The following is a 16035-nucleotide window of genomic DNA, read 5'->3' as shown; positions in this document are numbered from 1 at the left end:
GTGAGAAAGGGAGGGTACTTTTGTGTGTGTGTATGTGGTGTGTATGTGAGAAAGGGAGGGTATTTTTGTGTGTGTGTATGTGGTGCGTATGTGAGAAAGGAATTGTGCTTGTGTATGTAGTGTGTATGTGAGAGTGGAATGGTGCTTCTGTGTGTGAGACAGGGAAGGTGCTTCAGTGAGAGTGTAATGTGTATGTGAGTCAGGGAGGGTGCTTATGTGTGTCAATGTGTGTGCGCAAAAGAGAGATGGAGCATGTTTTTGGCTGCTGTGTCTGTGAGAGAGAGGGGGGCATGTGTGTGATTGAGCCTGTTTGTAAGTGAAATAGAGCATGTGTATGATTGAAAGCCTGAGCGAGAGCATTGTGTGATTGAGAGAAACTGGCCAGAGAGGTGATGTGTGTATGTGTGAGAAAGACTGATCAGGGAGATGACTGGTATGTGTGTACTTGTGTGTGTGTGTGTGTGTGAGAGAGAGAAGAAACTGGTTGTGGTCCCTAAGGAAGAGGACAGTGAGGACAGCTTCAGCAGCTACTGCTGCTTCTGATGTGGCCTGCAAGGGAAAGGAGTAGGAGAACTCCTGGAGAGGATAAGTAAAAGTGGCTTTTTAAGTTCATTTTTCTTGATTAACTACCATTTTAATTATTGGGTATTATGTGATGTGTCTGCTGTTTTGAAATATTTTATTGGTGTTTGGTAAAGCTTTCAAAATTTGCATGAGTCTTTAATTATTGGATATTCTATTCATCAGCTGTTTTGAAATTATGTTATTAGTATGATTTTACTATTATGATGATTTATATATCTTGATTTTATTGATTGTTTCATGAGAAATAGTGACATTTTTGTTTTTCCATTGTTGCACTGAATAGAGTCTGGCATGATACGTTTTACAGTTTAGTTTTTGTCTGCACATTTCTATTTATATTTTATGTGGCTTTGTTCTGTAGTTGGTGAGGGTTTGTGTTCTGCATGCAAAGACTGAGATGAAGCATTCTTTTAACATGTGGTTTCTCTGTAGGGATCTGTAATAGCTTGGCCTGTTCTGTTTTCCTGATAGGAGGTGTATGATGAGATATTTGTCTTTATAGCAGACTAGAATATGGTTCTTTGTAAGTTATGGGATACTGCCACTTGAGATCTCTTTAAGTATAATTGAAATGCTTCCATATCTATATATATATATATAAGGTTTAGAATTGGTAGCTGCTTAAAGTCATTGAGTTTAAAATATTAAAAGTATAACAGCTGTAGCAGATTATTTAGAAATCTATTGTCAGGTGTGTGTGTGTGTGTGTGTGTGTGTGTGTGTGAGTGAAAGTATTGTTGCGTTCGTGCCTGCTCTTGCCCTCGCTCCACCCTCTCTACCTCTGAGGCGACTCCCTTCGGGTCTGATGGACAGTTGCTGCCGCGGCTTCTCCTCGCCATTTTTTCCCGGAGTACCTGGGCTGGTCTGACGCTGCGGATCCGCTATGTTCCTGATGACGTAGGGCGCGCGCACGCGCTCCGGTTTGTACCAGCAAGGGCGCGAACCTCGGGGGTGTCCCCCTGTAGTGACGTCATCCGCTTCCAACATAAAAGGTCTTTGCTTACGCTTACGAATCGAGTTAGCAAGGGATTGATTGTGGGGATCATCTCGACCCGCTTCATTCTCCGCTGCTCTGCCTCTTCGAACTTACCAGGGGTACCCGCTCCTCGGGGGCCCCGCTCTCTCCTCTTGTTTTCAGATTGTTAACACAGGATCCGGTACTCGTTCCTCGAGGGCCTATGTCCCTGAACGCTAAAAAGACTCCCTATTGCCTGGAAGCAATAGCAGACATGAACATTGTGAGTTTCTATTCCAGTTGCATATAGGAACCGGTACTCGCTCCTCGAGGGCCCATGTTCCTAGAACTCTGAAGATTCTCTTCTGTCTAAGACGCTATCGCAGGTACGGAGATTGTGAGTTATTATTACAGATTGCAGATAGGAACCGGTACTCGCTCCACAAGGGCCCATGCTAATCTTTTTAATCTTTTTATGCTAATCCACCTTAAGAATCTCCCCTCCACAACTTCCCACCCTAGATCCGTGCCTCTATCCCACCACAGAAATAACTCTGAGATCCCCTCAGGAGGTGATGACTTTTCGATTTCAGTTCGTTTCAATGCTTGGTTATTATCTTAATTATATATTAGCAGTTGTTAACTTTTATCTTCCCGGATCCCAGTTCTATGCATCCCCTTGTTCTATGTAATGCCTTTATCTTATAATTGTTTCACTGTAAACCGATGTGATATGTATTTTTATATGAATGTCGGTATAAAAAAGTTCAAAATAAAATAAAAATAAATTTTCCTAGAACTCTGAAGATTCTCTTCTGTCTAAGACGCTATCGCAGGTACGGAGATCGTGAGTTATTATTACAGATTGCAGATAGGAACCGGTACTCGCTCCATGAGGGCCCATGTTCCTAAAACCCTCTGAAGACTCTTTTCTATTTCAGAAGCTATTTCATATACAGATATTGTGAGTTCTTATTTCAGTTTGCATATAGGAACCAGTACTCACCTAGAGGCTCCTGTTCCTGAATATACCAACTATTCTCTATTGCCTAGAACCCATTACAGAGATAGATAACTGTGAGTTACCATCGCTCTCTCAGAGCTGTCCCTGGAACCAGGTACTCGCTCCTCGAGGGCCTAACTCTCTCCAGCTACTGAGCCTTCTTATTAATCTATGTGAGTGTATCATCTACTTCTGGTTATGTATCCACCATACCCTGTCTACTCACTATCTATGAGTCTCTCTCTACAGCTCAGCAAACCCGGAGATAGCAGTTCCAGGATCTGAGGGACTTCAGCCCTGCCGGGCACATCAGCTCACTACTGCCACCTCTGGTGGTTCTACTACCTGTCTAATAAAGAACTATCTGTGTCTGTCTCCATACTCCAGCTTAGTCGGTGGTCCCTCTCATGATATCCTCCTGAGGGCACTGTCATCTGCCATCGGCCCAAGGATTCACCATTCTACATTAGAGTGCTCATTTCTCACACTTCAAGAGTTGAGTACAACAAACTGCTACCTTGCAGTCTACCCTCAACTGTTGCTAACATCTCCTTCCTCAGGAACTGTATCATAACCAATTGCTACTTCTTAGCAGGAACCATACAGATGGCCAACACCTCTCTTCAGGGGAACTCTTGTATATCAGGTTGCCACTCTGTGCGGAGATCCATAATAGATACTAACTCCTCCCCTCTGGAAGAACAGATCTTATATGGTTGCTAACAGACTGCTAACCCTAGCGAAGTCGCTAACAGATTGCTAGCTCCTCCCCTCTGGGGGAGTAAAGCTCAACAGGATTGCTAACTCCTCCCCTTGGGAGGAGCAAACCCTAACTGACTGCTTATTCCTAGCAGCTCCTATAACAGATTGCTTCTCCGCAGTCTAATCCAGCAGTTCTCAACTGGTGTGTCACGACACACTAGTGTGTCGCCAAGCACCGGCTGGTGTGTTGCGTGCTCCTGGTCTCTCCAGCTGCTCTTTCTTCTCTGCTGCCGTTGCCGCCGGGCTATCAACACGTTCAAGCCCAGTGGGAACGGCAGCAGTGCTAAAAAAAAGCTGTGGCACTTGTGGCTGGCCTTTTCTTCTTCCTGCGCCTGCCCCCCGTGACCCGGAACAGGAAGTGATACGCGGCGCGGGAAGGAGAAAGAGCAGTGCCGCGTGATAAAGTAGCAGTGGCGGCTGCAGCATCGGCCCCCGAGCAATTGAAGCAGACAGTAATCGGGAAAGGAGAGAGCAGCTTGAGCCTCCCACGGCCGATGGGATTCTACTTTCTTGGCTTGCGGGGGCTGGAGGAGGAGGCTGCTGCAGCTACCATTTGTGCTCGGGGAGGGGCGAGGAAGAGGAAGTGAGTGAGAGAAAGAAGCAGCCAGCCTGCGTGTGAGTGAGAGCATGTGAGTGAGTGAGAGAAACTGGTCAGAGAGCTGATGTATGTGTATATGTGAGTGACAATGAAAGTGTCTGCTCAAGGAGATGACTGATGTGTATGTGAGAGTGTGAGACATTAGTCAGGGAGGTGACTGATGTGTGTGTGTGAGAGAGAGAAAAAGCATTGAAATGAGAAATCTGGGTATGTGAGAAAGCATGGGCGTAAGAAGCCTGCTGTTGGGGGGGGGGGGGGTTGGATGTGTGTGAAAGAAAGCATGGGAGTGAGAAGCCTGTGTGTGTGTGCGTGCATGAGAGCGAGAGACTGGTTGGTAAGGTGATGGTGTGTGTGAGAGAAAGAGACTGGTGTTTGTGAATATGAGAGAAAGAATGTGATTCAGGGAATGAGACGCTTGTGCAGTGGAGAGCGAGCATGGAAATGAGAGAGAGACTGGTGTGTGTGTATGTATGTGTGTGTAACAGAGAGAAAGTGATTATGGGAATGAGAAGCCTGTGCATGTGAAGAGAGTGAGCATGGGAGTGAGAAACCTGGGTGTGTGAGACACAGTATGTGAGGGAGAAACCTGTATATGTAAGACAGAACATGGAAGTGGGAAGCCTGTGTGTGTGTGTATGCATGAGAGAGATCAGGTGACTGGTGTGTGTGTGTGAGAGAGAGAGAGAAAGTGATTATGGGAATGAGAAGCCTGTGCATGTGAAGAGTGAGCATGGGAGTGAGAAACCTGGGTGTGTGCGAGACACAGCATGGGAGTGAGAAGCCTGTATATCTGAAAGAACATGGGAGTGGGAAGCCTGTGTGTGTATGCATGAGAGAGATCAGGTGACTGGTGTGTGTGTGTGTGTGTGTGTGAGAGAGAGAAAGAAAGTGATTATGGGAATGAGAAACCTGTGCATGTGAAGAGTGAGCATGGGAGTGAGAAACCTGGGTGTGTGTGAGACACAGCATGGGAGTGAGAAGCCTGTATATCTGAAAGAACATGGGAGTGGGAAGCCTGTGTGTGTGTATGCATGAGAGAGATCAGGTGACTGGTGTGTGTTTGTGTGTGTGTGTGTGTGTGAGAGAAAGAAAGTGATTATGAGAATGAGAAGCCTGTGCATGTGGAGAGAACAAGCATGGGAGTGAGAGACTGGTGAGTGTGTGTGAGACAGAGAAAGTGATTATGAGAGTGAGAAGCCCGTATATGTAAGTAGAACACGGGAGTGGGAAGCCTGTGTGTGTGTATGGCATGAGAGAAACTGTTCAGGAAGGTGACTGGTGTGTGTGTCAAAGACTGTTTGGGAGATGATTGGTGTGTGAGAGACAGAAACTGGTCATGGGGGCATGACTGGTATGGTGTGTGTGTGTGTGTGTGAGAGACATGGGCATTAAGGAAGAGGACCATGAGTATAGAGCTTAGCCTCTACTGCTGCTTCTGCTGTGTGCTACGGCCTGCATGGAAGAGGAGTAGGAGAGCTGCTGGAGGGGGTAAATAAAGGTGGCTTTTTAAGTTTATTTTTCTTGATTGACTGCCATTTTAATTATTTAATATTATGTGATGTGTCTGCTTTTTTTGAAATATTTTATTAGTGTTTGGAGAATTTTTAATAGTTTTTATGAGTTTTTAATTGTTGGATGTTATTCTGTTCATAGCTGTTTAGAAACATTTATTCTGCTTATTAGTATAGTTTTACAATTATTTCTGTGTGGGGATCTATAGCTGCTTGCTAGTTCTGTTTTCCTAATAAGAGGTGTATTGGGTTTTAGGTCCTGATTTAATATTTATAGTGTTGCCTTTTCATAGATAGGGTTGCTCCTGTTTGAGTGTATTCCATAATACAGGTGTAACTGTGTGCGGATTAGTTTATGTGCATTACTACAGATCCTGGGAGTATGTTAGGTCGGTTCTGTGTGTGTTACCGAGATGAGATATTTTACTAGCATGTAAGAGTTTTATCAGTCTTATTTGTTGTGTTTTCTCAAGAGGACATGCATTGGTGGTAAACTGCTGTCTTTTCATAAGAAGGGCTATTGAGCCTGGAAGTAGAAGGAGTTTGAGTTGCTGTTACTGGGGTGACACCGGAACCAGAACATCTTTTTTGTAGGGTGAGTTGTATGGGGAATGTCATAATTCTGCTTTACATCCATTATTGTGGGTCAGGGGGGTTCCCGTGGATGCAAACTGTACTTTTACATCTAGTACCGTGACGATCATGGGTCAGTGTATCACGCATGTGAGAACCATCTGTCAGGTGTGTCCCGACAGAAAAAAGGTTGAGAACCACTGGTCTAATCTATAACAGATTGCTAACTCCGAGTAGCAACTCTAACAGATTGCTAACAACTAGCAGAAACTAACAAGTATTTATCAATAAGAATATGATTTCCATGGCTCAGACTTTGTTTAGTTCCCACCCATGTTAACCTTGGGCTCAGCCAAAAATTCATTTCTGGCTACGCCACTGCTTTATAATAGATTCGGGATTGTACTGGCAGCCAGTGTAGTGAAATCAGAGAGGGTGTAATGTGATCGAAGTTCCTGGATCCTAACAAGGCCTTTGCAGAAGCATTTTGTAGTATTTGTAATGGTTTTATGAGGAATCCGGGAAGACTGAGAAATAAGTAGTCCAGGTTTGAGGAAATTAGAGTTTGCAATACAGTTCTGAAGTATTTGAAAGTTAATACATTTTCAGCCGATGTAATTTATGCTACTTGGCATATATTGTACAATTGTACTTGGCATAATAATACAATTATGCTACTTGGCATAATTGTATTAATTAATTTATTGATGTGCTTTTTCATAGTAAGGTCTCATCTAGCTGTATACCTAAATCCCATACTTGATTTGAGGGAGTAATCTGAAAATGACCCAGGTCTAGAGCCAGTGGCCTTGGTATGTTGCCCCTAGGAAGCGTAACTGAAAACTCCACACGGTAAAGTGGTGATCGTGATCTAAGTATTTATATCTGAAGAGATAACCATTTGCTCTTCCAATTGGGGAACCAACTACCTACACTATTATTATGTCTTCTTCCCCCAAAAGAATTGTTTTACTCCTGACCTGGTGGAGAACCAAGGGGTCTTTACATAAGATGTGGGATGACATATGGCTCCGGTCCAACACCTCAATGTGTAACACAGCGCATTCTGCAGGTGCACCCTGCTAGTGCTTCCAACGGCAATGCCACCAGGGAAAGGTAGGCATGTGTAGCATTCTGACTGGTATAGATGACACTGGTGAAGTGGATGCTACTGTTCTTCTTGGACAGCTCTGCTTGAATCTGGGCACAGCACTGAATGTGAAGAGTTAGGATCACACACTTACTAAAAGTTTCCTGAAGGGCACTTTGTAGTTGGAGGCTAATTCCTATGGTCTCAACCACCTGTAGGGGCTGGTCATCCAGGGCAATCATTTCCCCAATACATAATGCTATCATCAGGGGAGAATCACCTCCTTCTTATGGATGCCATTTTGCAGTGAAACACCGGCCGCTGTCGGGCTCAGAATTACATTTCATACAGTTGGGACAGTGTGACAAGCCTAAGAGCTGTTTTCTATACAGGATTACAATAATAATAATATTGCTAAAAACTTTGAATATAAAAAATCACTTCATTACAGGCTTCACAGCCGGTAAGAGCCGCAAATGATTATCAGACCGGACGGTTCAACTTTGTTTGAACACGTCGTCAGGCTTGCTGATGCGGCTTTTACAAAAAAGTATATTCTTTCATATATACATGGTTTTTTATCCTCCTGGATTATCTTTGCAGAACCGGATCTAATTGCAGATGGTACCTTTTGTTGATTTATTTTGATATTCAGGTCCAACACAATGCTCTTTTTTTTTTTGAGTTGTAAAAGTTTGAGGCCATGAAAATTTCTGTTTACTCTTATCCTCCTCCTCTTGTTACACCAGGGCCAGTGCAAGGGTATTGGGCGCCCTAGGCGACCCTTGCACTTCCCCCCCAGGTCGTGCCCCTCCCGGTCATGCCCCCTCCCACAGTCGCACCCCCCACTACCTGTTTTGGCGCCGACTGTGTAAGGCCGTGAACTAACCATTTATCTTTGCTGCGAGCGGGATAAGCCCCATTTGTGGCACCACGTGGCTGCTCTTCGGCGCCCCCTACAGCTCGGTGCCCTAGGCGACCGCCGAAGTTTCCCTAATGGACACGCCGGCCCTGCTCTCAACCCCTTCAAAGCTCTGAACCCCTTCAAAGCTCAAGAATGCCTGGGCTGGGTGGAAGCCTATGTACATAATCTCTCTTAAACAGCCTGAGAATAACACTTGTATAAAGTAGCCACCTTAACCACAGAGGGAGTATAAGAAACAGCAGAGATAGGCCAGGTACACAGTGACAAGACAAGACCTACAGAGTGTTGTCAGAAAGTAAAAGGGTTTTGCAGCCCTCCCATGAAGACCCACGTAGGATGAGGTGGGGAATGGGGCTGGCACCAGTGCCCACCCATGTTAACCTAGGGCACTCCAAAACTTCAATTCTAGCTATGTCCCTGCATTAAATAACTCTCACTGGGATGTTACTGCTAATACCCATTCATATTCTCACTGATAATTTGTTAAAAAATAATTTGCTTTCAGAAGAGCATGAACTTCACTATTTTATTCCTGTCTAAAGTTATCATTCCATCTAGAATAACTTGAGTCAATTCTGAGTTTCCACACTGGAGGCATGGAAACCTAGTTCTGAGAGCGCTCAAAAAAAGCAGGACTACATCTCCATGCATGCACTGGGGGAAGAAAGTCATCTGTTAACTTCACTTCCTGATAATAGGGACAAACATCCTCCAACGGACAATAGTCAGTAAGAACAATGTGCCACGTAATTATTAGCACCTTACTGGCACCATCGTACTACTTGGCATTGGGAATGCCGAGTCATCACTTGCGTTGCGCTCTACCCACTCAGGTGACTGCTACACCGGAAGTAGCGGTGTGTGGGCCGGAAGTGGTGGTTCCCATGGTCTGCAAAGATGTCGGCGCTGCAGCGGCTGAAGCAGTTTGACGCGTATCCTAAGACCCTGGAGGATTTCAGAGTGAAGACCTGCGGAGGCGCCTTGGGTGAGAGACACATGCTGGTCTGGTGAAGTGGGACTCTGGAGGAGCGGCAGAGGCGTGTTCATGTGCTTAGTCGCGATTCGCCAATCACGGTGCTTCTCGTTTGCTCTTTCCATAGATCTCTGGTGCCGGGGCAGGCAGACAGGCTTCGCCGGCTCATGCATTACTTGCCAGTGGTACCTGCACACCTGCGGCAGAACTCGCATTTTCGGTTTTAATCTTAAATTCCTGGTTGGGTTTTATTTTCCTTGCCTGTAGTGGAGGCTTCCGTTTGTGACATTAGAGACATGTTTTTGACTGTTACGTTAAAAACTGTTTCCCATTAAAGGGAGCGCTGTTGTTTCACTTATTCATGAAAAGCTGTTTGTTTATTTCTGTTAGGAAATATCATAGACTTTTTTTTAAAAACTCACATCCGAGTCCCGGGATTCTCATAGTCATGTTCGTGCTGGTGTTTGTTGCTGTTGGATTATTGTGGGGCGTTTTAGTTGGAAATGGAAGGGTGGGTGTAAACTAATATGGGAATCTTACATGCTCGGGTAACTAGGAGTTGAATGGAAGTAGCTGACAAAAACTAGCATGGATGAGGAGTGATATCCTACAGTTACTCGTGCTTTATGATTAGTAGCTAGGATGTGGTCTTCCAGTATGGACAAAAATAACTGGGTGGACTGGATGGGACAGTTGATGTTTTTCTGATGTTATTTTCTATATTGCTATGAAACGTTCCATTTGGGGAGATGTCGAAATCGGTAAGGAGTCATCATCTTGGTTGAGGTACCTTGATAATCTACAGTCAAAAATATATTAGGTTGAAAAAAATCCTGTATCCACCATCCTGTGTATAGCCGCCTTCCCTTCTCAGTGTTCCTGTGACAGTTCAGGGGTAGATTCTGTAGCAAGGGTTAGAAAATTCTGAAGCAAAGCTTTTGAAATTATGCAGTAATTCTGTAGCACATTTGTATAGCTTTGAATATTAAATAATTGTCCATCACTTAATAGATGTGTAAAGAGACCTATGGCCCCTTCACTAGGGCTGAGCTCCTCCCAGTAGAGATCATATTGAGAGTAGTAATGTGCTGTTTGTTTCGTTTCTTAGTGCTCACTGATTCTTTTAGCATGCACAAAACAAATAGCATGCACTAAATTTTGTTAGTGTGCACTAAATGGGTTTTAGTGGTCATTAAAACTAAACATAAAACAAAATGAAAAAAAAAAATCCCAAAATGAAACAAACATTTTGGGCTGCACACCCCTAATTAAGAGTGCCTTGTACTAAACCATTTGCTATGGCACCCCCCACCGTAGTGCAGTCCTGGTTTGCATTAGAGCAGCCAGAGGATTTTCTGTTCAGAAGGATTAGCAGTCAGGAAACAAAGGAAGCAAGTCTCTCATCTCTCTGGGAAAGTTGAGTTTAGAAAGAGATAAAACCTGCCTTTGTCCCTGTTCCATACTTTGTAGTGAGTATAGCGATCCACACAGACAGTTTCCTGTGGTGGTGGTGGTGGTGGTGGTGCTTCTGATACAGCAATATAAGTAACTGCTCCTGGGCAACCCAGCAGTGGATTGGATAGTACCCCTGCTCTGAGATAGATAGTATGTCACTGTCCCTGAGCCTGCTTTTCTCTGGGGAAAAGGAGACCCTGATCCAAGTTCATGGTGAACGTAGATCTACATGGGAACAGTGAGACATGAGCGTCAGGTGCTTGTGTGGAAGTAACCATCATATGTGGTTGGAGAAGAGGAGAGAAGATGGGGGCCTGCCCATTTAATGCTCTATTCCAGTAATTCAAGAGTCCAAAGGAGTTTAGGAAGGGAGAAGGAGATATTCAGGAAGGATTAAATTATTGGAGATTCAGATACATCAGGGTTCTTGTGACTTAAACCCGGAACAAGGAAGGTGCATTTAATAAGGATCAGTAACCCCCTTGTGAAATCTCACTATCTGCATTCTGGTTTCCATGCTCAAAGACTGTACATGTATGGGCCTAATGTTTAAAGCTATCCATGTATGTAACTTAGCTGGATATCACTTATGTGGCTAAGTTACAAAGGATATTCAACAGCACACATTGCCAGGTAAAGTTGCTCTATGGCAGGTCTAACTCATCCGATTATCTTAACCGGATAAGAGCAAATATCGCTACTTATCTGGTTAAGTTAACTAGATAAGTAGTGCTCCCCCGATCCGCCCACTGACTATCCGGCTATCAGCTTAGCTGGGTAAGTGACTTATCCAGCTAAGTGGCAACCGCTGAGCATAGCCGGATAAGCTATACTTTTCTGGCCAAGTAGCACTAAATGTGCTTTGCATATCGGCCTCATTGCAACTTAGTATATTTGAACTATTTTAGTAAAAATGTACATTTGGAATACCATATCTATGTCAAGTATCTCCTTAGAAACATAGAACAGGACAGCCCATCCAACCTGCCCATTCACACCAACTGCTTAGCTCTACAATGGCTACCACGTCCTCAGAGATCCTCTGTGCTTGTTCCATGCGTTCTTGAATTCCGATGCTCCTTTTGTTTGCACCACATTCCCTGGTAGGCTGTTCCAATTGTTCAGAGCCCTTTCCATAAAATATTTCCTTAGATCAGGGATTCCCAACCTTTTAAGGAGCATGGATCCCAAGTCAACCTCCATAAATTTGCAGACCCCCACATGCTTCACTTAAATTTTACATTCAGTTAAATGCCATATAGAAAATATATTAATGTAATAAATATGTACTCAATAATCAATTGTAATGTATAAAACTTAATATTTAATAAAGAATGGTTTCCGATATAAACTGTGCCTTCCCTAATATACTGTTTCCCTCCACCCACACAGTACCTTCCTGAGTGCTCTCCTTCTGTCCCTTCTGCCTCCCACTGTGACCCGTTCCTAAGTACTTGCCCTCCTGTCCTTTCCCCTTTCCTCCTGCTCTGCTTTTCCTCATCCATGCCCCCTTCCCTTATGCCCTCTTCCTCCTTTCCCAGTGCTTTCCCTCGTGTCCCTTTCTCCTTGGCCTGTTTCTTAGTGCTGCATCCCTTGGCCCCTTCCCAAATGCCTTCCCTCCTCTCTCCACATGGCCCCTACCTGGTTTGCCTGTTGTCTTTTTCCTCTTGCGTCCCATTACCTGTCCTCTTTCCTCCTGCCCCACCTCATCATGGCCATACTACTACTCCCTCAGTGTAGCTTTGCTCCCTCACTGTCAGGCCAGCAGGACAGCCAGAGCACATGTAGCAGTTGCCAGAAATGCTCCTCCGGGTCATCACCCTGCTTGCTGCTGCCTCTGGTCATGTGAAGCAGCAGCTGTTGAAGGTGCTGGTGGCAGCATGGATATTCCACTTGATACTCTTTCAGGCTCCTCTTGCAGCAGCAACCTTCGAGTAGAGCTCCTCGGAGGTAAGGTCAGCCTGCTCTGTTTCTCAGAAGTTACACTTTAGTTGCCTCCTCTTGGCGGAGCCCCTGTGGTCTCATGGACCCATAGGGGTCCTCAGATCCCAGGTTGGGAAGCACTGCCTTAGATTACTCCTGAGCTTATCCCCTTTCACCTGGGCATCACACCACGTAAAGGCCTTGAGTTCTGGAGGTTAATTCTTTCCCATCTCCACCTTTTCAGACAATCTACACTAGGATTACGAGACTGAGTCAGGTCTGATCCTGGGTTTGAGTGTGCCCCCCAGCTAACCTTTCCACTGGGAATTGCAATTTTTATTTTGCATATATTTCTTTGAAAAACTGTTTTCCTTCCTTTTGTCTCTGCAAATAATTTTTATTGTCATTTGTTTTCTTTATTTTTCTGTTTAATTTTCATTTTTCACCCACTCTTTCTTCATTGCTCGTGTTACCTAAACTTTCTTACCCACAGTCTCTTCCTATAGAGGTTCCCTTCTTCCCAATCCCTCTTTTCCTCTTCTCTGTACGTACCAGGATCAGTCCAGACGGTGGGTTATGTCCCCCGTCCAGCAGATGGAGTCAGACAAAGCTTCGAAGGGTGCTGGCATAATAACCTCCCTAGATCCTCTGTATCTCTCTGACTCCAGCAGATAGGAGTAGGGGAACCTGGTGCTTCCCCTGACTGGTGGACATCTCTCCACACTTCTATTTCTTCTGTTTTCTTCCTTGTCTCTAAGGTTGAATCAAGTTATTTAAAAAAATAAAATAAAAATAATAATAATACTCTGGAGTTTGTTTGCCTTGCAAGCAGTGCTGTGTAGGCACTTCTCCTTCTCCCTTTCCTCACAGTTCTTGGACTTCTTGGGAGTGCGCTTCGACATGGTTCAGGGCAAGGTTTTCCTACGCCCGGACAAAGCGCAAGCTCTTCGAGAGCAGATTCAGCGTTTCGCAGCGCTCCCGGAGCCCACTTCTTGGGATTATCTGCAGATCTTGGGATCCATGGCCTTCATTATAGATCTTGTACCATGGGCGTTTGCGCATCTGCGTCCCTTACAAGGAGCACTGCTCTCTCATTGGAAACCGGTATCACAGGACTACCAGATTGTCCTCTCTCCCGCCGATTGCCAGGAACAGCTTGCGCTGGTGGTTAGATCCTCTTCATCTTGCACAAGGCACCCTTCTCGAGATCCCGGATTGGGTGGTGGTCACCACAGATGCTAGCCTGACCGGATGGGGAGCAGTGTGTCAATGGAGCTCGGCGCAGGGGCAGTGGACGAAGGCACAAGCCACCTGGTCGATCAATCGTTTGGAAACAAGAGCCGTTCATCTGGTGCTCATATATTTTCTGCCTCTCATGCGGAATCATGCGGTAAGGATTCTGTCAGACAACGAGACCACAGTAGCCTACATCAACCGCCAGGGCGGTACGAGGAGCCGACAGGTGTCTCTCGAAACAGCCCGACTGATGGCATGGGCAGAGCAGTTCCTCGCACGTCTGACAGCTTCCCATATCGCAGGCGTAGACAACATCCAGGCGGACTACCTGAGTCGGCAGAGTCTGGATCCCGGGGAGTGGTCTCTTTCCGACGAGGCGATGCAACTCCTCATCCGTCGCTGGGGGACACCCTGTCTGGATCTCATGGCAACTTCTCTCAACACCAAGGCGCCACGATTCTTCAGTCGCAGGCGGGAGCATGGCACAGAAGGCGTAGACGCCCTGGTTCTCTCCTGGCCGGCTCATCTCCTCCTATATGCATTCCCACCATGGCCTCTAGTGGGCAAGGTCCTACGGAGAATAGAGATGTATCAGGGCCCCGTCATCCTGGTGGCCCTGGAGTGGCCACGGCGCCCGTGGTTTGCGGACCTACTCAACCTCGCAGTGGACGGCCCACTACGTCTAGGCCATCTCCCTTACCTGCTCCATCAAGGGCCGGTATTTTTCGACCTGGCAGAACGCTTCTGTCTTGTGGCCTGACTTTTGAGAGGCGGCAGCTCCAGCGCAAAGGGTACCCCGATGCAGTAGTCTCGACCCTCTTCAAGGCTAGGAAGACCTCAACTTCGGTCGCCTACATGAGGGTCTGGAAGGTCTTTGAGTCGTGATGTACTGACCATGGCACTCATATTAGCAGGCCTCGGTCCTTCAGATCCTGGCATTTCTACAGGATGGCCTGGAGAAAGGACTCGCCTACAATTCCCTGAGAGTACAAGTTTCAGCACTAGGCTCACTCGTTCGGACCACCGGACACCCATCTCTCTTGTCTCATCTGGATAGCACTCGTTTCCTCAAGGCGGCGAAGCATCTGCGGCCTCCTGTACGGGATCCTTGTCCCTCTTGGAGCCTTAACCTGGTCCTTAAGATCCTTGCAGGTCCTCCCTTCGAGCCCCTGCGTCGCGCCACCATCAAGGATCTCGCTCTCAAGACTGTCTTTCTGGTGGCCATTTGTTCCGCACGCCGCATCTCGGAACTTCAAGCTCTCTCCTGCAGGGAACTGTTCCTTCGTTTTACGGACACCGGAGTATCCTTACATACAGTGCCTTCCTTCCTTCCCAAGGTCGTCTCCACTTTTCATGTGAATCAGACGGTGGCGCTTCCGTCTTTTCCCGCCGACGAGTCAAGATTCCTTCGGCATTTGGATGTCAAGCAAAGCTTAATCTGCTACTTGGAGGTCACAGAGTTCAGGGTCTCGGACCACTTGTTTGTCCTCTGGTTGGGACCAAGGAAGGGGTCGCAAGCCACGAAGACCACGATTGCAAGGTGGCTCAAGGAAGCCGTAGTGGCGGCGTACATTGGAGTGGGTCGGACCCCCCCCCCCCCCAATTGGGGGTCAAGGCCCATTCACACCGTTCTCAAGCAACTTCCTGGGCGGAATCCCAGTCCATCTCATCTCAAGAAATTTGTCGGGCTGCGACTTGGAAGTCACCACACACCTTTACACGACATTATCGTCTGCACTTACTGTCGTCAACTTCCGGATCTTTCAGCGACAGGGTTATTTGAGCAGGGCTTTCAGGGGCCCACCCGAATTAGGGAAGCTTTGGTACATCCCACCATCTGGACTGATCCTGGTACGTACAGGGAAAAAAAAATTACTTCCTTACCTGCTAATTTTCATTCCTGTAGTACCATTGATCAGTCCAGACGCCCTCCTGGCTAATTTTGGGATACTGGGGTTTCTCCTGCTCAATCTCTCTTTCCTGACCTCTCCGTTTTTTCCTGTTCTGTGGTTTTAGCCTCCGTTTCTTGAGGCTGTTCGACAGTTCTCTTTGCAAGTTAAGATGGTTGTACCACTTGCTCCAGTTACTGTTACACTTGATTCATCCTTCCTAGTTTATTATTCTGGCTTTGATATTCTCGATACTGAGGATCTATGGAGGGTGCACAGTTTATTATGCAAGCACCCTCCGAAGCTTTGTCTGACTCCATCTGCTGGACGGGGGACATAACCCACCGTCTGGACTGATCCATGGAACTACAGGAACAAAAATTAGCAGGTAAGGAAGTAATTTTCTTTTCCTGTCTTCCTCCTCTAGTCTTTCATCCATCCTTTTGCTCCAGTATTTTCTGTTCTCTGTTGCAGTCTGCTTTTCCTCACTCTCCATTACTACCTGCCAGCCAATCTATTTTCATCACACTCTCATTATCCCAGGACAAGCAGGATGC

At 46.1% G+C, this 16035-nt stretch overlaps 1 protein-coding gene across 1 annotated transcript in view; it reads left to right on the top strand.

Moving 5' to 3' along the window:
• Positions 1-8616: 8616 nt before the first annotated feature.
• The window catches only part of ERGIC3 (ERGIC and golgi 3), a 107001-nt gene continuing 99582 nt past the window's right edge, over positions 8617-16035 (top strand). Inside the window, exon 1 of the mRNA XM_029612362.1 lies at positions 8617-8987. Within this exon, the coding sequence (XP_029468222.1) occupies positions 8900-8987 (88 nt within the window). The 5' untranslated portion in view covers positions 8617-8899. The remainder of the gene's footprint in view (positions 8988-16035) is intronic.

Source organism: Rhinatrema bivittatum, chromosome 8 (genome assembly GCF_901001135.1).
Source record: "Rhinatrema bivittatum chromosome 8, aRhiBiv1.1, whole genome shotgun sequence".
NCBI lineage: Eukaryota > Metazoa > Chordata > Amphibia > Gymnophiona > Rhinatrematidae > Rhinatrema > Rhinatrema bivittatum.
The sequence above is the reverse complement of the archived record's forward strand: the minus strand, read 5'-3'. Positions and strand labels throughout refer to the sequence as shown.